This window comes from Phyllostomus hastatus, unplaced genomic scaffold (assembly GCF_019186645.2).
Source record: "Phyllostomus hastatus isolate PE091 unplaced genomic scaffold, TTU_PhHast_1.1 phas_contig_86, whole genome shotgun sequence".
Classification (NCBI taxonomy): Eukaryota; Metazoa; Chordata; class Mammalia; order Chiroptera; family Phyllostomidae; genus Phyllostomus; species Phyllostomus hastatus.
The window spans coordinates 97,293,431-97,314,389 of NW_025333977.1; the positions used below are offsets into that span (position 1 = coordinate 97,293,431).

The 20,959-nt window shown below is 38.6% G+C and overlaps 1 protein-coding gene across 2 annotated transcripts in view; it reads right to left on the bottom strand.

The window, feature by feature from the left end:
• PPP1R2 (protein phosphatase 1 regulatory inhibitor subunit 2) overlaps positions 1-19,373 on the bottom strand; it is a 41,757-nt gene extending 22,384 nt beyond the window's left edge. The window contains exon 1 of one of the 2 annotated variants that reach the window (XM_045851357.1): positions 18,948-19,373. In XM_045851357.1, the coding sequence (XP_045707313.1) occupies positions 18,948-19,072 (125 nt within the window). In that variant the 5' untranslated portion in view covers positions 19,073-19,373. The remainder of the gene's footprint in view (positions 1-18,947) is intronic. The other variant, XM_045851358.1, reaches the window with a different exon arrangement.
• Positions 19,374-20,959: the final 1,586 nt, after the last annotated feature.

The following is a 20,959-nucleotide window of genomic DNA, read 5'->3' on the forward strand; positions in this document are numbered from 1 at the left end:
AAGTGCAGGAAATTGAGGAGACTGCACTACTGAATCTCACAGATCTACTACCACAGAAGTTCACACCATAAACCCAGAGAGCCAGGACAGATCAATTTAAGAAGCTGAGGCTAACAAGAGGAGTCTCACAAAAGAAGGGAAGACAAAGACACAAACCCCAACTGAGAGGAAAGGGGGAAGACTCAGAAAGAATGCTAAATGAAAGAGAGCCAAGTCAACTAACAGATATTGAGTTCAAAGCAAAGGTTACAAAGAGCTCAATGAGCTCACAGAGAATTACCAAAAACTAAAGGGAAACTACAATGAACTCACTGCAAATTATATCAACATGAAAAAAGGAAATAGAAGCTATCTACAAGGGCCAAGAGGAAATGAAGAACACAGTTTCTGAATTGAAGAACACTAGAAGAAATCAAAAGGCAGGCTAGATGAAGCAGAGGATCGAATCAGTGAGCTGGAGGACAAGGTAGGGAAAAAAAAAACCAGAAAGAGCAAGAAAAGGAACAGAGACCCAGAAAGAACCAAGAGGTGTTAAGAGAACTGCAGGACAACATGAAACGTAATAATATTTGTGTAATAGGGATACCAGAAGGAGAAAAAGAGGGGCAAGGGAGAGAAAAGTTGTTTGAAAAAGTAATGATAGAAAACTTCCCTAATTTGATGAGAGAAAAAGTCACACAAATCCAGGAAACACAGAGAGTCCCAATCAAGAAGAACCCAAAGAGGCCCCCTGCAAGGCACAAAATAATTTAAATGGCAAAATTCCAAGACAAAGAGAGAATCTTAAAGGAATCAAGGGAGAAACAGGAAGTATCATACAAGGGAGCCCCAATACGACTACCGTTGACTTCTCAAAAAGAAAAAAAAAATGCTCCAAGCCAGAGGAGAATGGCAAGGAACATTGCAAGTAATGAAAAACAAAGACCTACAACCAAGACTACTCTATCCAGCAAGGCTCTCAATTAAAATGGAAGGCCAAATAAGGAGCTTTCCAGAAAAAAGAAGCCTCAAAGAATACGCCTCCTCCATACAAACTCTGCAAGAGATGCTGAAGTGACTGCTTTAAAAGGGGGAAAAAGAGTGAGAGAGGAACACAGGCGCAAAAAAATGGCAATGAATAAGTACGTATCAATAATAACCTTAAACATATATGGATTAAATGCTCCAATAAAAAGACACAGAATAGCTGAATGGATAAGAAAGCATGACCCACACATATGCTGCCTACAAGAGACCCACCTCACTATAAAAGATCTACACACACTGAAAGCGAAGGGCTGGAAACAAATATTCCAAGAAAATGGACAGGAAAAAAAGCCGGGGTAGCAATACTCACATCAGACAAAAAAGAGTTCAAAAAAGGGCCATAAAAAGAGCCCCAGAAGGTCACTCCACAACACTCAAGGGAAGAATCCATCAAGAAGACAGAAACATTATAAATATATATGCACCCAACATAGGAGCACCCAAGTACATAAAGAAATCTTGGAGGACTTCAAGAAAGGTGTCGAGAGCAACATGATTATAGTAGGAAATTTTAACACCCCACTGTCAAAAATAGATAGATGTCCCTAACAAAATATCAACCAAGATATTGTGGCGTTGAACAATGTCCTATATCAAATAGACTTAACTTATATATCTAGAGCCTTTCATCCCAAAGAAGCAAAATACACATTCTTTTCAAATGCACATGGAACATTTCCAAACATAGACCACACGATGGAACAGCAAGCCTCAACAAATTCAAGAAAATTGAAATCACATCAAACATTTTCTCTCACCACAAGGGACTGAAACTAGAAACCAACCTCAAGGAGAAAACTGAAAAACACTCCAACTCATGGAAACTGAATAGCATGCTATTAAACAATGAATGGGTCAAGAATGAAATTAGAGAAGAAATCAAAAAGTTTCTGGAAACAAATGAAAGTGAACTCATAATAACCCCAAACCTATGAGACACAGTGAAGCCAGTTCTGAGAGGGAAGCTCCTAGTGATACAGGCCTACCTAAAAAAGATAGAAACATTTCAAATAAACAAACTTATGTTACACCTACAAGAATTTGTGGATCAACAACAAAGACAGTCCAGAGCAAATAGGAGGAAGGAAATAACCAAGATCAGAGAATTAAATGACATAGAGACTAAAAGCACAATTCTATGATCAATGAATCCAAAAGCTGTTTCTTTGAAAAGATAAACAAAATTGACAAGCCTTTAAGAGGAATGATCAAGGAAAATAGAGAGAGGACCCAAATAAACACAATCAGAAATGAAAGAAGAGAGATTACAACTGACACCAAAGAAATACAAAGGATTATAAGAAATTACTACGAAGAACTATATGCCAAGAAATTTGAAAACCTAGGTGAAATGAACAGATTTCTAGAAAAATCTAATCTTCCAAAACTGAATGAAGAAGCAGAAGCCTGAACAGACCAATAACAACTGACAAAATTGAAGCAGTAATCAAAAAACTCATGACACACAAAACCCCTGGACTGGATGGATTCACAGGAGAATTTTACAAACCATTTAAGAATGATCTAACCTCTATCCTTCATAGATTATTCCAAAAATACCAAGAAGATGGAAGACTCCCAAACTCTTTTTATGAAGCCAGCATCATCCTAATCCTAAAACCAGATAAAGATATGACAAAGAAAGAAAAGTTCAGGCCAATATCAGTGATGAACATAGACGCTAAAATCGTGAACAAAATATTGGCAAATAGCATCTGGCAATACGTTAAAAAGATCATACACCACGATCAAGTGCTATTCATTCCAGAGATGCAAGATTGGTACAATATTTGCAAATCAATACATGTAACAGATCACATAAACAAAAGACAAAGATCACATGATCACAGCAATAGATGTGGAAAAATCATTTGATACGGTACAGCACCAAATTATGACAAAGACACTAAGCATAGTGGGAATAGAAAGAGCACTTCTCAACAGAATAAAGGCCATATATGAGAGACCTACAGCCAACATTGTGCTCCACAGGCAGCCGTTCCACGTGGGTGGGAATGTAGGTCAACCCCCACTTGGAAAGGCCAGTGGGGAGTGAGTTGGCACACAGGAACCACGCCCATTTTCCTGTGGGGAATCAGGTCTGCATTGTACCTAGGCTGCTATGAGACTTGCTTTTGCCAAAACTCCCTCATCCTGAACTGAGGCAGCAAGTGTTTACTGTATCTTCCTAAAGTCTGTGCTAAACCTCCCAAGTATGGATTATAACCAGTTCAACCACTTCCCCCCTTGATCTGTAACATCCTTCTCTTTGAAGTAATTAGCAACATTCTTTCCTTTGTTATTTGTAAAAGGTAATCACCTACAGGGAACCTGTGTATAGTAAATGAGGACCACCCTCAATGTAATGTACCCAGCAAGGCAATAAAAGCTTGACCAGGCAGGGATTGACCTTCTATCTCACTTAGAGAGTGTCCATGCCATCTCTTTTTCCCCCCAGCACTTTTGTAGTCCATGTGTATTTGTTCATAACTGCCACAACACACTGATTCTGCTGGCCAGGATACCCATCAGTGCTCAATGGACAAAACTTAGACCTTTCCCATTAAGATCAGGAACAAGACAAGGATGTCCACTTTCATGACGTCCATTCGACATAGTACTGGAAGTCCCAGCTACAGCAATCAGACAAGAAAAAGAAATAAAAGACATCCAAACTGTAAAGGAGAGTGCAAAAGTGTCATTGTTTGCAGATGACATGACAGTATACAGAGAAAATCCTAAAGACTCCACCAAAAAAACTACTCGACCTAGTAAATGAATTTGGCAAAACAGTGGGATACAAAGTCAATATTCAGAAATCAAAGGCATTTTTGTATAGAAACAATGAAATATCAGAAACAGAAATCAGAAAAAAAAATTCCATTTGATATAGCAACAAGAAAAATAAAGTACCTAGGAATAAACCTAACCACTTAAGAGGTAAAAGACCTACACTCAGAAAACGACACAAAACTGAAGAAAGAAATTAAGGAAGACACAAACAGATGGAAGCATGCACCATGCTCACTGATTGAAAGAATTAACATCATCAAAATGTCTATACTACCCAAAGTGATTTATAGATTCAACACAATCCCTATTAAAGTACCAATGGCATATGCCACAGATATAGAACACTTCAAAAATTTATATGTAACCATAAATGACCCTTAATAGCAGTAGCACTTTTGAGAAAGAAGAACAAAGTAGGAGGTATCCCAATATTTGATATCAAACTGTATTACAAGGCCACTGTAATCAAAACAGCATGTACTGGCATGAGAACGGACACACAGACCAATAGAACAGAATAGAGAGCCCAGAAATACACCCAAGTATCTAAGGTCAATTAATACTTGACAAAGAAGGAAGAAGCATAAAATGGAGTAAAAATAGCATCTTCAACAAATGGTGCTAGGTGATCTGGGCAGCTACATGCAAAAAATGAAGCTCAATCACCAACTTACACCACACACAAAAATAAATTCAAGGTGGATAAAGACTTAAATATAAGTCGTGATACCATAAAATTCCTAGAGGAAAACATAGGCAGGAAAATCTCAGGCATTCCACCCAGTATTTTCACCAATATATCCCCTAGAGCAAAAGACATAAAGGAAAGAATAAACAAATGGGACCTCATCAAATTAAGAAGCTTCTGCAGGACTCAAGGAAACAGCATTAAAACTAAAAGGGAACCAACCGTAGGGGAAAACATATTTGCCAATGATGCTCGGGACAAGGGTTTGATCTCTAAAATATACAAAAAACTCACATGACTCAATTCTAGGAAGACAACCCAATTATGAAATGGGCAAAAGACTTGGACACTTCTCCAAGGAGGACACAGAGAGGGCCCAGAGACATATGAAAAGATGCTCAGCATCACTAGCCATCAGAGAGATGCAAATAAAATCATAATGAGATACCACTTCATACAGGTGAGAATGGCCATTATAAACAAAGCAACAAACAAGTGATGGAGAGAATGTGGATAAAACAGAACCCTAGTGCACTGTTGGTGGGAATGCAGACTGGTGCGGCCACTATGAAAAACAGTATGGAATTTCCTCAGAAAACTAAAACTGGAACTGCCTTTTGACCCAGCAATTCCACTGCTGGCATGATATCCTAAGAACCCTGAAACACCAATCCAAAAAAACCTATGCACCCCAATGTTCATAGCAGCACAATTTTACAATAGCCAACTGCTGGAAGCAACCTCGGTGCCCATCAGTAAATGAATGGATCAAAAAACTATGGTACATTTACATGATGGAATACTATGCAGCAGAAAGAAAGGAGCTCCTACCCTTTGCAACAGCCCAGATGAAACTGAGAGCATTATGCTAAGTGAAATAAGCCAGGTGGAAAGGGAAAAATACCACATGATCTCACCTTTAACTGAAACCTGATCAACAAAACAAGGAAGCCAGAAAAACATAACCAGAGATATTGAAATGAAGAACAATCTGACAGTCACCAGAGGGGAGGTGGTAGGGCATAATGGGGGAATGGTTTTCAGGAACAACTATAAAGGACACATGGACAAAACCAAGGGGTGGAACCAAGGGCTGGGGGTGGAAGCAGAAGAGGGAGATGGAGATGACTGGGGTGGGGTGGGGGGGTAAATGCAGCAACTGTAATTGAACAATAAAATAATAAAAAAAAACCCTTATCAAATGTACCCTTGGCAGGTATCTTCTATTTAGTAGGCTGTCTTTTCATTTTGTTCATGGCTTCCTTTCCTGTGCAAAATATTTTTAGTTTGTTGTAGTCCCATTTAATTATTTTCCTTTCGTTTCCTTTGCCTTAGAAGATATATCAGAAAATATACTGGTATGAGAAATGCCTGAGATTCTACTGCCTATGTTCTCTTCTAGGAGTTTTATGGGTTCAAATCTTACATTTAAGTCTTTAATTAATCCATTTTGAGTTAATTTTAGCATATAGTGTAAGAAGGTGGTCTAGAATCATTTTTTTTGCCTTTATCTGTCAAATTTTCCAACCCCATTTACTGAGTAGACTATCTTTACTGTGTTCTTGACTCTTTTGTCATATATTAATTGACCATATAGGCATGGGTTTGTTTCTGGGCTTTCTATTCTGTTCCATTGACCTATGTGTCTGTTTTTATGCCAGTACTGTGCTTTTATGATTACTACAGCTTTATAGCATCATTTGGTATCAGCTAGCATGATACCTGCAACTACTTTTTTTCCCTCAAGGTCTCTTGTGGTTCCACACAAATTTTTGGATTACAGTGGTACCTCAGTACTTGTCATTAATTTGTACTAATGAGTGATGAGCAAGTAGCAATTGATGAAGCATTTTCTCTTGTGGGGTAGAGCTGTGTCTCACAGAAGTTCCAGCAATTCCTATGAGCAGCAAGCACATGCAGAGAGGGCTGTAATGTATTTTTTTTTCTCTTCAAAATGCGACAGGTACCAGGTTTGACGAGTTCTAAAGCTAACGAGTACCATGTATTTTTTATAGTTCTGTGAAAAACACCATTGGCATTTAGATAGGAATTGCACGGAGTCTACAGATTGCTTTGGGTAATATGGACATATTAATAATGCTAATTCTTCCTATCCACAAGCATGGTATATGCTTCCATTTATTTGTATCTTCTTCATTTTCTTTCTTCAGTGTTTTATAATTTTCTGAGCACAGATCTTTTAACTCCTTGGTTAAATTTATTCCTAGGTATTTTACTTTTTTGATACAAGTATAAATGGGATTTTCTTAGTTTCCCTTTCTAATACTTTATTACTGGTGTATAAAAATGCAACTGATTTCTGAATATTAATTTTTCTATCTTGCTACTTTACTGGATTCACTTATCAATTCCAGTAGCTTTTTGGTAGAACCTTTAGGATTTTCTGTATACACTATCATGTCATCTGCAAATGAGTTTTACTTCCTTTTCAATTTGGATGCCTTTTATTTCTTCTTCTTGTCTGAGTGCTATGGCTAGGACTTCCCAGTACTATGTTGAATCGGGTAAAGTGCACATCCCTGTGTTGTTCCTGATCTTCTTAAGAGAAATGCTTTTAGTTTTTCCCCATTGTGTACAATGTTAGCTGGGAGTTTGCTTTTATGTTGAGCTATGTTACCTTTCTACCCACTTTGCTGAGAGTTTTTACCATAGAGGTATGCTCACTCCATTCCCACTTTTCTGAGAGTTTTTATCATAAACGGGTGCCGGATTTTGTCAAATTCTTTCTCTTCCTCTACTGACATGATCATATGATTTTTATCTTTCATTTTGTTCATGTGGTGTATCATGTTATTTGATTTGTGGATATTATAACAACCTTTCATTTCAGGAATAAATTCCACTTGATCATGGTGTACAATCTTTTTAATGTAGTGCTGAATTCAGTTTGCTAATATTTTGTTAAGGATTTTAGCATCTATGTGTAATATCAGGGATATTAGCCTATAGTTTTCTTTCTTTGCAATGTCTTTATCTGGTTTTGGAATCAGGATAATGCTGGTTTCATAAAATGAGCTTAGGAGTCTTCCCTCATCTTGAATGTTTTGGAGTAATTTGATTATTTTTGTAGGTAAATTCTTTTTTCTTTTTTTATTGTTGTTCTATTACAGTTGTCCCAATTTTTCCCCATTACTCTCTCCTGTTCTGCCCACCCCCTGCTCCCACAGTCAATCCCCACCCTGTTGTCAATGTCCATGGGTCATTTATATTTGTCCTTTTAACTTGGAATAATTTGAGAAGAACAGGAGTTAGTTTTTCTTTGAACGGTAAAATTCACCTGTGAAGCCATCTAGTTCGGGACTTTTGCTTTTTAGGAGTTTTTTTATTACTGTTTCAATATTGTTGGTTGTAATCAGTCTATTCAGATTTTCTCTTTATTTTAGATTCAGTCTTGGAAGACTGTATGTTTCTAGGAATTTACCTATTTTTCCCACGTTGTCAAATTTGTTGGTATATAGTTGTTCATATCCATTTAATGTTTTTGGATTACAGGTAACTGAAACTGTGAGAAGCAAAACCATTGATAAGGGGATCTGCACATGGGATAAACCTACTTAAGAGGAAAAGAAATGCTTTATAAATGCTTTATAAACACCCATTAACATCCATTTAACAAAATATTTGCACAACTACTTAGGTGTTCAATAATTAATGTCTGATTGCAAATCCTTATCTACCCATTAAAAAGGACATCAAAGACTTCTCTGCCAGCCAACAGCATGTTCTCACATGTACAGTTTATCACTTGGTTATATATTTCAAAATAATACTACTTTAAAAATAATCGACGTAGATGTTATACAGATTCAAATCATACCTTCCGCAGTGTGGACCACACACTGTTGAGTTTAAATGTAGTTAATTCCAGCTTTCCCAAATCTACCAATATCCCAATCCTGAAATGTTCTTGAAGAATGACATACTTAAATTTTAATATTATATTTACTTCTCTATCCTTAGAGTCACCTTAAAAATTATGTGTGTCCACTCCCGGCAGGAAAGCCTGACTCCATGTTCTCTCCCTTTCTACAGTGGGCCCACAGTGTCCTCATTTCAGACTAAGCATTTTTTCCTTCATATTTTTATTGTGGTAAAATATACCTAAGATAAAATTCACTATTTTAACCATTTTTAAGCATATAGTTCTGTGGCATTAAGATATTCACATTGTTGTGCAAACACCACCACCATCCACCTTCATAACTTTTTCACCTTCCCCAAATGAAACTCTATACCCATGGAACACTAATTTTTCACCCTCACTTTCCCCCCAGCCCCTGGCAATCACCATTCCATTTTCTATCTCCATGAATTAGACCACTCCAGGTACCTCATGTAAGTGGACTCATAAGCTTTCCTTTTATGACAGGCTTATTTCACTTAATGTCTTCAAAGTTCACCTATGTTGTAGCATGTGTCAAAATTTCCTTTCTTGATAATATTTCCCTATACACGAAAGTACTTTAGGCTACAACTTCAAGATTACCTACCCTTTGTTTTATTAACAAACAAAGGTTGGTCCTGGCCAGTGTGGCTCAGTTGGTTGGAGAACTGGCCCACAAACCAAGAGGTGGTAGATTTGATTCCTGGTCAGGGCATGTGCCTAGGTTGCAGGTTCAGTCCCTGGTGGGAGTCCCAACTTGGGGGCCATACAAGAGGCAACTGATCAATGTTTCTCTCTCACAATGGTATTTTTAGGATAGTTTGCCAGGACAGACATATCTGGATTAAATTTTATTAAGAGCTTTACAGTTTACTCCATGTTGCCATACAGCTTTTTAAAAAGAAGACTCTGTGTAATGCCCCCAATAATTACGAAAACTTTGCCAGGATTGGGTATTTGTGTGTGTTTTCCAATACTGAGGTATAAATCACTATTTAAAAGCTGTTTTGTGTTTCTTTGCTTATTACTTAATAAATAATATGAAAAACACTTATTTTATCTTGTATAAGTTACGTTTAAATCCTTTGCCTATCTATTGGAAACCTCTTATAAACTTGTAAGAGGTTTAATCCACATTATATACAACCCATAAGGTATAAATCACATTACCTACAACCCCAATTTTTCTCAGTTTGCTATTTAGTTTACAGTCTACAGAGTTAAGGTTTTATATATTCAAAGCTTCACTATTCTTTAACACAATACTAAGAGAAAAACAAATCCTTAGAATTATTCAGTTCCAAAGATGGTAACAGTAATTTGCAAAAACATGAATTTAAATAAAGGCATAAAACAATGGGCTCCAAAGGATGCTGGGACTTCTTAGGTGGAAAGTAATGAAATAGAAAAAAACAACAGAGTACAGTGGATTTGGAAATTAGCATCTCCAAAGTTTTGGCAGAATTAATATTATTTGTGGAGTAACAAAACCCAAGGAATGAGCATGAATTTAATTTCATTCAACAGTATCCAGAACTGTTCCTATAACCTTTGGGTCATTATCTCCACTTGGGAAAAAAAAAGCGGGGTGGGGGGGGAGCTCCACCACTTACTTGCAGATCACCTGTGAGAGTAAAAGTACCTGGTTCGTTTTAGTTTCTCTCTTCATCTTGGATGAGCGGTTTTCCTGCAGCCTACATCTGGTCCAGAAAAAGTCACAATTTCTTACTTCCATTATGATAATTCATATGATGCCATCTCAAAGACATACTCATACTTCTTTGTTGCTTGTCACTGGTTCATTTTGGTAACTTTAGCTGCTCTTGGAGTGGAAAGCATGATTTTGCTTCAAGGTGTAAACTTTAATTGCACCTTTTAAGATATGGTTCTTTCTTTTAATGAAGATGCAATTTATGTAGGTTGACAAACTACACGACTTTGAAGCCTGACACCATTACTGAACTATTAAAGTAAGACTTAGCAATGAAAGTAATTTGTAAACAAAAAGCCACCTTTAGAAAATTTTACTCAATGAGCCTTTGATTGTATGAGATATCCTTTTAGAGGAAGAAAAAGACAAAGTTAAAGTGTGCTTATGTAAAATTTAAATATTAAAGGAAATTAATTCAAGTGCAATTTTTTTTCAGGCATAATTTGCCTACATTACCCAAGACTTCTATAGAATTTGAATTGGACACAGTGATTCCAAAGCATTTTGTGTAAAACAACCACTGAGATGTGCAAAAAATTAGATTTTTATATTTATTTGCTGGAATAAAACTAACATTTGAGGTTGGGATACTGGATTAAATACTTTGCTTTTTAAAAACTCATTTAATAATTAAATTAGGCATGAACATAATAAGTAACTCACAGGCAGTCACAGAACTTGTAAGTAGCAGACAGGATCCACACCCAGGCAATCTGGTCCACAATTAATTACTGGCCTATACATTTCTCTAAAACAGCTTTAGTAACATTTAATATAATATTTTCAACAATTCAAAATACACATTTGTCTTATTTTAATATTTCTGAAAACAATGTATCTTAAACAGATGTCATCTGGTAATTGGTAGTATTTTTTTTCTTTCTTGGTGGTACATAAAAGCATGGCTTAGAGTCAACTTTATCAGTTGTTTTTGATAAAATGTACATATTACTAGATCTGTTACATTAGATCAGTGATTTCCAATGTTTTTCATCTTATGGCACACACAAACTAATTACCAAAATTTTGCAGCACACCAAAATGATACATGTTGTGGATCTAACAAAAAAAAAGTATAATTTATTTACACTGGATGGCTATTATTGTGTTGGCTGTTTTCATTTTTTTATTTGACAATCTAAGGGAAAAGGGGTCAGTGCCCCTGACTAGTCAGGTATTGAATGTTTTAAAATTCTTGTGGCATACCAGGTGGAAAATTGCTGTATTAGATCTTTACCAGTTATGCACCATATTCAAAGTATCTTGGAAGAATGGGAATCCACAGTCATAGGAGGTAGAATTCTAACTATCTGAACAGTGTGTGGCAATACAATGAAATTTACCTATGCCTGGTTATATGAATCTGCAGATTCTATACATTTTTAATGGTACCTGACATGAAATGGTACATGAAGAAAGCAGTCACTCAAGATAACAGTACAAATGCAAAGTATAAAGAGAACAATAGGAAAGTAACAGCAGAGCCCTGACCAGTGTGGTTCAGGTGGCTGTGTGTTGCCCTGCAAAATGTAAGGTCACTAGTTCAATTCCTGGTCAGGGCACATACCTGGATTGCAGGTTTGGTCCCTGGTTGGGGCATGTATGAGTGACAACCAACAGATATTTCTCTCTCACACTGATGTTCCTCTCCCTCCCCCTCTCTATAAAAATACATAAATAAAATCTTAAAAAAAAAAAAGCAGAACCTCAACTAGCATGGCTCAGTAGATTGGACACCATACTGCAAACCGAAAGGCTACAGGTTTGATTCCCAGTCAGGGAACATACCTGGATTGTAGGCCAGGCCTCAAGTTGGGGGCATGCAAGAGGCAACCAACTGATGTTTCCTTCACACATGTTTCTCTCCCTCTTTCTTCCTTCCTCTCTAAATTACTTACTTAATCAATGAGTAACAGCAGAGACATAAAAAGATGCTTTGACAAGAACTGTATTAAAAACTTCTAAAGACCATCTGAAATATGGCATTATAAAAACCTCACTTTTAAGTTTATATTTAGATTTGAGATATTATCTAATAGTAGTATATGTATCTATACTATAAATAAACATTTGAACTTATTCCTACTACAAAGGAGCACAATCAATGAACAAGACAATTCAACTCTGGCCTTAAAAAAAAATCCTTTGGGCCCTGGCCAGGTGGCTCAGTTGGTTAAAGCACTGTCTAGCACACCAAAAGGTTGCAGGTTCAATCCCTGGTTAGAGCACACAGGGGAGGCAACCTATCGATGTTTCTCTCTTACATCATTGTTTCTCTTTCAAATCTATAGGCATATTCTTGGGTCAGGATTTATAAAAAACCCCTTGGTAATGTCTCTTGTTAAATAAAATGTTATATTAAATAATATTCTCTTACAACAGATGGCAGGGGGGAGCCTAGAATGGTGTGTGCAGAAAAAAGGAAATTACCACTGCATTTTACATGATAAAAGCACCAATAAAAAGTATGGTTATTTGAGTTTTCTGCATTTGCAAATAAGGGTACTTGCTGAAATTTACCTGTAATCACTTTCTCAGTCTCTCAAGGACATGCACAGAGCAGAGAAAAATTTAAGTTGTTCAATGCACATTCACAGTTGAGGTCAAACAAGGAGATGCTTTATTTGTTGTTTCAGTTCTCATACTGTAAATAAATGGCCTTTTTGAAGTATATTTAGTACCATGTTATTTGTCTTTTTTTGGAGGGTGAACCTGCTATTTAAAATTACTCCCAAGTGTACTACTGAGGTGTTTAGTGTTCCCAAACACAAGAAGGCTGTGATGTGCCTTATGGAGATCATATGTGTGTTGGATAAACTTCATTTGAGCATGAGTAATAGTGCTGTTGGCCATGTGTTTAATGTCTTTTTTAAAATCATATTTCACTGATTATGCTACTGTAATTGTCCCAATTTTCCCCCTCACTGCCTCCCTCCACCTAGTACCCCACTCCCTCAGGCATTCCCAATAACTTTGTTAATGTCCGTGGGTCATGTATATAAATTCTCTGGCTACTCCATTTCCTATACTGTACTTTACATCCCCATAACTATTCTATAACTACTTATTTATACATCTTAATCCCTTAGTCTTCACATATCCCCAGAGCCCTTCTCATCTGTTAACCATCAAAAAGCTCCATATCCATGATTCTATCTCTGTTCTTATTTGCTTAGTTTGTTTTTTTTTTTTAGATTCAACTGTTGATGGATATGTATTTATTGCCATTTTATTGTCTATAGTTTTGATCAGTTTTGATCATTTTCTTAAATAAGTCCCTTTAACATTTCATATAAGAATGGTTTGATGATGAACTCCTTTAGTGTTTTCTTGTCAGGGAAGCTCTTCATCTGCACTTTGATTATAAATGATATCTTTGCTGGGTACCGCCATCTTGGGTGTAAGTCCCTGCTTTTCATTTCTCAGAATATTTCTTGCCAATCCCTTCTAGCCTGCAAATTTTCTTTTGAGAAGTCAGCTGACAGTCTTATGGGAACTCCCCTGTAGGTAACTAACTGCTTTACTCTTGATGCTTTTAAGAGTCTCTCTTTATTTTTAAACTTTGGCACTTTAATTATGATGTGTCTTAGAATGGGCCTCTTTGCATCCCTATTGTTTGGGACACTCTGTGCTTCCTGGACTTGCATGTCTATTTCCTTTACCACATTAGGGAGGTTTTCCTTCATTGTTTTTTCAAACAGATTTTTAATTTCTTGCTCTTTCTCTTCTCCTTCTGGCACCCCTGTGATGAAAACATTGGAACACTTGACATTGTCCCGGGGCTGCTTACACTTTCCTTGTTTTTTGGATTCTTTTTTCTTCTTGTTCTGATTGGTTATTTTTTGCTTTCTTTATGTTCCAAATCATTGATTTGATTCTCAGCTTCATCCTCTCTACTGTTGTATCCCTGTAAATTGTTTTTTATTTCAATTAGTGTATCCTTTATTTCTTTCTTTTTTTTGGTGAACATTTCCTCAAGATTTTATTGTCACATAATAAGGCAAAAAATGAAGCTTAGCACTGGATCAGTTGGACCTTCCTCTTATTTCTTCCCATTTCAAAATACTTGCATCTCTTAATACCCAACACTCTCTTAGATCTGCAGTTGGACTCAACACATTCAATCCTCAGCACAATCTTCTTTGTACTTTTAGCGGGGTTTTTTTTTGGAAATCGGCATAGTCAGCCCACCATAGCCACTCTGCTTCTGTCATAATGCCATGTTCCCTGCACATACAGAGAATCCTTGCACTTCTTGTACTGTGTTTTCTTGTGGGGTTGATGCTTGCCGCACTTCTTACAGAAAGTCCGGAGGGTTTTAGGAATGTTCACCATATTCGCAAAAGCACTAACGGCATGGAAAGGAGGTGTATCCTTTGTTTCTGACTGGGCCTTTCCTATGCTATTGAGATCCTTGCTAAGTGTTTTGAACTCTGCATCTGAAAGGTTGCTTATTTCCATTTTGTTTAGTTCTTTTTCTGGAGTTTTGATCTATTCTTTCATTTGGGTTATGATTCTTTGTCTCTTTATTTTGGTAGTCTCCCTGTGTTGTTTGTTTCTATGTATTAGGTAGAGCTACTATGCCTTCCTGTCTTGGTAGCATGGCCTAAGGTAGTAGGTGTCCTGTAGGACCAGTAGCACAGCTCCCCTACTACCCAAAATCAGTCCTCAAGGTGTGCAATCCATGTGGGTGAGTACTACCTCCTCTTGTAGTTGGGCCTTGACTGCTGCTGGCGGGTCAATTGGAGGGACTTACCCATGCCAGTCAGCCACAGGGGACTGGTTGTGACCACTGACCACCAACCTCTACCTTCCACGGAGGATCAGATGTGCAGGGGCAGGGTGATGGTACCTGATGTGGTCTGTAGCTGTCCACCAGGTGTGAAGGTTCTGGGGTTTTTGGGTGGTGCAGGCCAAAGTCAGCCCCCACCTCTGTTCTGCCCAGGGTCTCCTAGCATGAGTTACAAAGTAATCTGCAGATGGCTGCTACTTGTATTGAGCTTGGAGGTTCCCAGCAGAACCAAGCTGTGAACTTAGACTGGCTGTTGCTAGTGCCAGACCTGGGGCAACTTAAAAAGAGGTATGGGGGCTGGGGAGCTCATTGAGGCTGGTTGTTGCTTGTTTGAGAGGATTTAGAAAGATGTGTAGAATGAATCAAGACCAGCCATTCACATGGAAAACCCACTGTTAACAGTTTGGGTGGGCCCCTAAGTTGGGTAGAGCTGAGCCTCAGGCAAACACCAGGGTGAGGCAAAGAGTGTAAGTCAGGTTGATGGAGTCCCAGATATGGTATCTGCCTGCTGGCTCTGTGGCTCTGTGGGGGAATGGTTTAGAAAAGGAACAATGGCCTCTGCCTGCCTTTATGTCTAGGAGAAAGCTGTCCCTCAGCTCTTGCACCTGATGCCAGACACTTTAGTTCCTTCTTGTACGCCACTGGTGCCTTTCAAGCTGCTACCCTGGTGCTGGAGATTAGAGGGAGTGAGTCTGAGTCTGTGTGCAGGGCTTTTAAGAGGAACTCCCTGGGAATCCAGTAGTTTCTTCCACGGACTCAATCCCTGCTGATTTTTACAGCCAGAAGTTATGGGGACTTATCTTCCTTGCACTGGTACCCTAATGCGGGGCTGGGACTCCTTGCTCCCAACATATTGCTACTGAATTTTTATCCACCACATGTTGGATGTGGGGCAGCCTGTTCTGCACCTCCTCCCCTCCTACCAGTCTGGATGGATGTGGTTTCTTTAATTCCATAGTTGTCTGACTTCCATTCAACTGGATTTCTGACATTTCTGAATGATAGTTGTTCTATATTTTAGTTGTAATTTTGATCTGGTTGTGTGAGGTGAACTGTGTTTATTACCTACATCTCCATCTTGACTGAAGTCAATGTCTTAAACAGAAACAATATTTTTAAAAAGTTATATGCTGATTGGTTGATGAAAATGTGACCAGTGGCTTACAGAAACCTAACTTTTGTATTTCCCCATGAATCAATGATTCAGTGTTCACTAATTCAGTGTTTGTGGTGACTTTATAGAACATAATTACCCAAAATAACCAGAACTTACTGACAGCCCTGGTCATTTTTATATTAACATGATATTTTTTTGCCTTATACTGTTCTAATATTTAAAGTTAGACCTCTACATTACACTTACTATTTTATGAATTTTAAGTGCAATGTAATTCAAAGTTACTTATTTTCAGTTCTTTTATGTAAAAGAAGGAATACTGGTTGTGTTTAAATTATACATTACAACAAGTTTGTTTCAAATGTGTTCAACTACACTTTTATTGTTTGTGCTCAAAGAAGCTCATAAAATTGCTAATATTGTTTGTATGAGCTGTGACATAAATACATAATAATGTCTGTTATACAGTTAAGCTTTGAACAACATTGAGGTTGGGGTGCTGACTCGCCCAAAATTTAACTACTAATAGCTTACTATGACCTGAAGCCTTATCTCTAATGAAATGGTCAATTAAGTTATTTAGTATATTTTATATTACATACTGTAATCTTAAAGTAAGCTAGAGAACAAAAAATATTATTAAGAAAATAACAGGAGAAAACACCCACATACAAGTGGAGCTGTGCAGTTCAAGCCCATGTTGTTCAAGGGTCACTGTATTACCAAAAGAATTAGCTTTCTGCTTTACAGTCACATATAAGTGATCATGGAAAAAAGCCCATCTCCCTTTATAACTTGGAGCCAAACATTATGAACCTCAATGAATTAGAGAGTGGTAGCTCCTTTCAAAAACAGAGCTAGCCTTGTCTGCATAGCTCAGTTGGTTAGAGCATTGTTCTGACATATACCAAGGTTTGATCCCTGATCAGGGTATGTACGAGAATCAACTGGTGAGTGCATGAATAAGTGGAAGAACAAATCGATATTCCTCTCCTTTTCTCTATCTCGCTCTAAAATCAATTAAAAAAAAAGAGACAGGACTATAACCCTCTAACTAGACAAATCAGTCACCCACCTTGTAAAAGGTCCCATTGCTAGCAGCTCCTACAGAAGAAACAGCCCTATGTAGGTGAGTCAGCCTAATATAATGGCTTTCAAGGCAGAAAGATCTGGAGGTAAACCCCAATTATAGAGAGACCAACCCATACGTAGAATGAGGCCAGGTTTTTATGTGAAATCAATGTTGGGAATAAAAAGAAGTTAAGAAAGCAGAGAAAGATAGAAGAAAACTATAAGACACTTGGTAGCCAAACAAAAATAAAAGCTCACACTGGTGAACTGCTAAAAACATAAATGCTAGTGAGAACTGTATTCCTGCTGCCAAGATACCATGAAGTTCCATAAAAGCCTTCCGCAGGTTGTTTTGATTTTTTAAACTATCTCTGTCTTCCTGTTACACAACAGCTATGTTCTGGCAAGATTCTGCTTTTTGAATTCCAGGACCTACAACTATGGACCACCACTCCATCCCCATTTGAAGTGGCTTATCCCATACAGAGGTTAGAAAATTGTGTTAGAGAATGTAAAAGTCAAGCATTCAAAAGAGTGGGGGTGGGGGAGTTGCTAGACAACCAAAGTCCTTTCCAACCCCAAAGGTCATGATTCTAAGCTGTGATCCTACTTATGTTTTCTTCAAGGTAACACAAATCCACATAAATTTACTATCACTGAGTAGGAGCTCCTTTTATAGTCCTAAATGGTTCTTCAAACAGGTGTGCCCTAGTTCCAATAATCTAGGGTTTCCTGAATATCCTCATTTTACCTTTATGACTTTACAGATTTCAGTAAGTTTTCTTAAGCCTTATTTTCAAAATGTAGAGTCCTTATATTTTCAGTATCTTATACTAAGTCCCTTATCACTGCTATTCCACTGGGTTAGCAGTGCTATTTTTTTCATTGAGCATTCCTCCTTACGTATCTTTCTCTGTACACAAGCATCTATTTAATCTCGCTCTTTTTAAAAGGCTATGTTGTTTCATTATACAGATGTACTATAATTAATATTTCACCAGTCTTACTAATGGACTTTGAGTTGCCTCCAATATTTATTACACACAATGCTATGGGGTCAATGTCTTTTTACATGTGTACCTGTGAGTATGCAAGAGTAACTGAATTATCACTACATTATTTTAAGTTGCTACTTTCTTAACTGTCTGAGATTAGATACATCTTGCAAAAAGAACAAAGACCAGAAAGCACTCAAACTCTGGCTGCAGATGCAAATGTAATTAACAATAAGTAGTTTTCCATTAAAAACAGATAAAAAAAAGACTGGAAATTTTGGTTCCCCTTAGATGTAGAGATAATGACAAACCAGGACAGGAGAGTGTGACTGCAGCATGATGCTTTTGATAATGTTAACGTAAAAAGGAATGACTGTGTAAGGACAATTAGAATAATGAAATTGTCTATTTTTTGGAAACTAGAGTTCCCAAGCCAAGGGTTCCCTGGCCAAGAAAATACTTCAATTATTGAAGAATTTTAGATCCCTCGGACAGAGAGTTAAAAAATAATAAAAGCTTAGCAAGTGAAGCTTTTAAACTTCAATTTGATTCTTCTTTTGTTTCCAAAAATACAAAAATATCCCAAAATACAAAGGTTATGATGTGTGCCTTAAAAATATTATATATGCGTATATACTTAAAAAAAAAAAGGAACTCGTCATAGCTCCTGCCTTTTTTAGAAACACTCCAACCCTCACCATGGCCAGAGGAGGGGGACCCGGGTGGCGCCAGAGCCGCATCCACGCAGCCTCCCCGAACGCCAGTGCTCAGGATCCAGGGTCGAGGTCGGTAACCGCAGGGAAGGCGTGGGGCTTCCCAGGCTGACAAGCAGCCATCCCTCGAGACTCACCTCAGTTCTTCGTCGACACTCCTGCCAGGCTGCTGTTCGGCCGAGGCCACCATAGAGGAAGTCGTAGAGCTCTTATTCTTTAGAATTCCCTTTATGGGCCGGTGCGAGGCCGTCGAGGCCGCCATTGCCCGCCCCTCCGGCGGTCGGCTCAGGGTCGCTGCTTGGCGTCGGGTCCAGGAAGGAAAGGGCTAGGCGCGAGCCGAGACTCGCCAGGCAGCCGCCAAGCCCGCTTGGGGCTAAAGCGGCCTCACCTGCTGTCGTAGAGACGGCTACCGGGGTCGTTTTCACGACACAATGACCCCGACGCTTCGGCGTCCAGCCGACGCCGCACGGCCGGCAGCTCTACGCCCGCCCCTAGCCACCAGCTCTTTAACCACGGCTGGCGGAGAGAAGCCAGCCTATTGCCCAAGCGCGGGAGCGACGCCGACGCTGAAGCCAACGGGTCCCGCCCTCTCGCGATATCTGGGGCGGGGGCGGGGCAGAACAAAACCAACATGCTCGCACCGCCCTTCCTGGCGGCCTCTGCAGGCTTCTCCGTCTCGTTGGTGCAGGGGGTCCAGGAGTGTTTTAGAGAATGTTCTGAGAGAGGGGTTCCTGGTTTGCCTCTGTGCAGAGTAGTAAATCGCTCCAAACACCCTCATCCCCACCACCGTATTGTTATTTCTGTGTTTTATAGGGGGATAACTGAGGCTCAGGAGGTGACATCATTCCTCAAAGATATTAGCTGACTTTCACAGTAATAGGTCTCCTTTTTCTTCGATTTAACCCGCATGAAAAGTTTAACTCTCTATTATTAAATCGTGGAATATCAGCATTGAAATGACCCTTATAGACCTATTGTGAAATCATAGAATATTGACTTTTGTGAAAGCACAATATCAGCATTGAAATTGTTTCACTTATTTTCAGAAATAAATTTTGGAGAAATTGAAGGACACAGAGGGTAAATGACCTGACCACTACTGTCACACAGCTCATGCATGGTGTGTGGCCATAGAACTTCAGATTTGTGTCTTCAGGTCTGACGTTTCTGCATTTTACCACATTCTCCTTCTGTGCTGGTAACTCCATGAAAGGAATTACTGGCAGAAATTTCTAGAGTTGTGGTTTATAATGTCTTTCCCCCCAAATCTTGGAAATTCACTTAAGGTAACCATGTGTGCAACACTGAGTGAAATAAGCCAGAGCCTTGGGAGCTCTGTAGGTCTTTGTGAGAGTCTCAAAGAACAAACAAACAATCCTCAAACACACTTCCCAAGTTTTTCTGTGTCTGGGTGTAAATAAAAGAGTCCAGGAAGTACTGTGATACAGAGAAGGAAAGAGTTCAAGGCTCTGGGGTGTTAGGATATATATGTGGGTGTCTGGGTTAGGAGTGCTGTGGATATCATGAAGGGAAGTGGTTCTATGGAGTATAGGGAAGGGCAGAAGCCCTGGGAACAAGCTCAGAACTATGCTGTATCTAAAGTAAAGAGAGGGCTAGCAGAGGGAGTGGTGTCCACTCTAGCCAGCCAGACTCTCTCCATGCAGTGTCAGTCCTAGAGTTGTACAGATGAGAAAAGAGGAGGTCTCAGCGATTTAGCAAATTGCCTCCTGTTATGTGTTGAATTGTGTCCCCTTATATTAAGCTATGTTGAAGTCCTAACTGTCAATACCTCAAACAGTAACCTTATTTGGAAATATGGTAGTTGGAGATCAAATTAGTTAAATTAATATGAGGTCATACTGCAGTAGAGTGGGTCCCTAATCCAATATTACTAGTGTCCCTATAAGAAGATGGACATGTGGAGACAGATGAGGAGGACTCCATGTGATGACAGAGGATCTGAGTAATGTGTCTACAAGCCAAGGAACACCTGGGCTACCCAAAGCTGGGAGAGGCATGCAACAGATTCTCCTCTAGGACTCTCAGAAGGAAACAACTCTGCTGAAATCCTGATTTTGGCCTGTAAGACATTACATTTCCATTGTTTGTGATATTTTGTTTTGGCAGCTCTATAAATCCCATCCCCTCT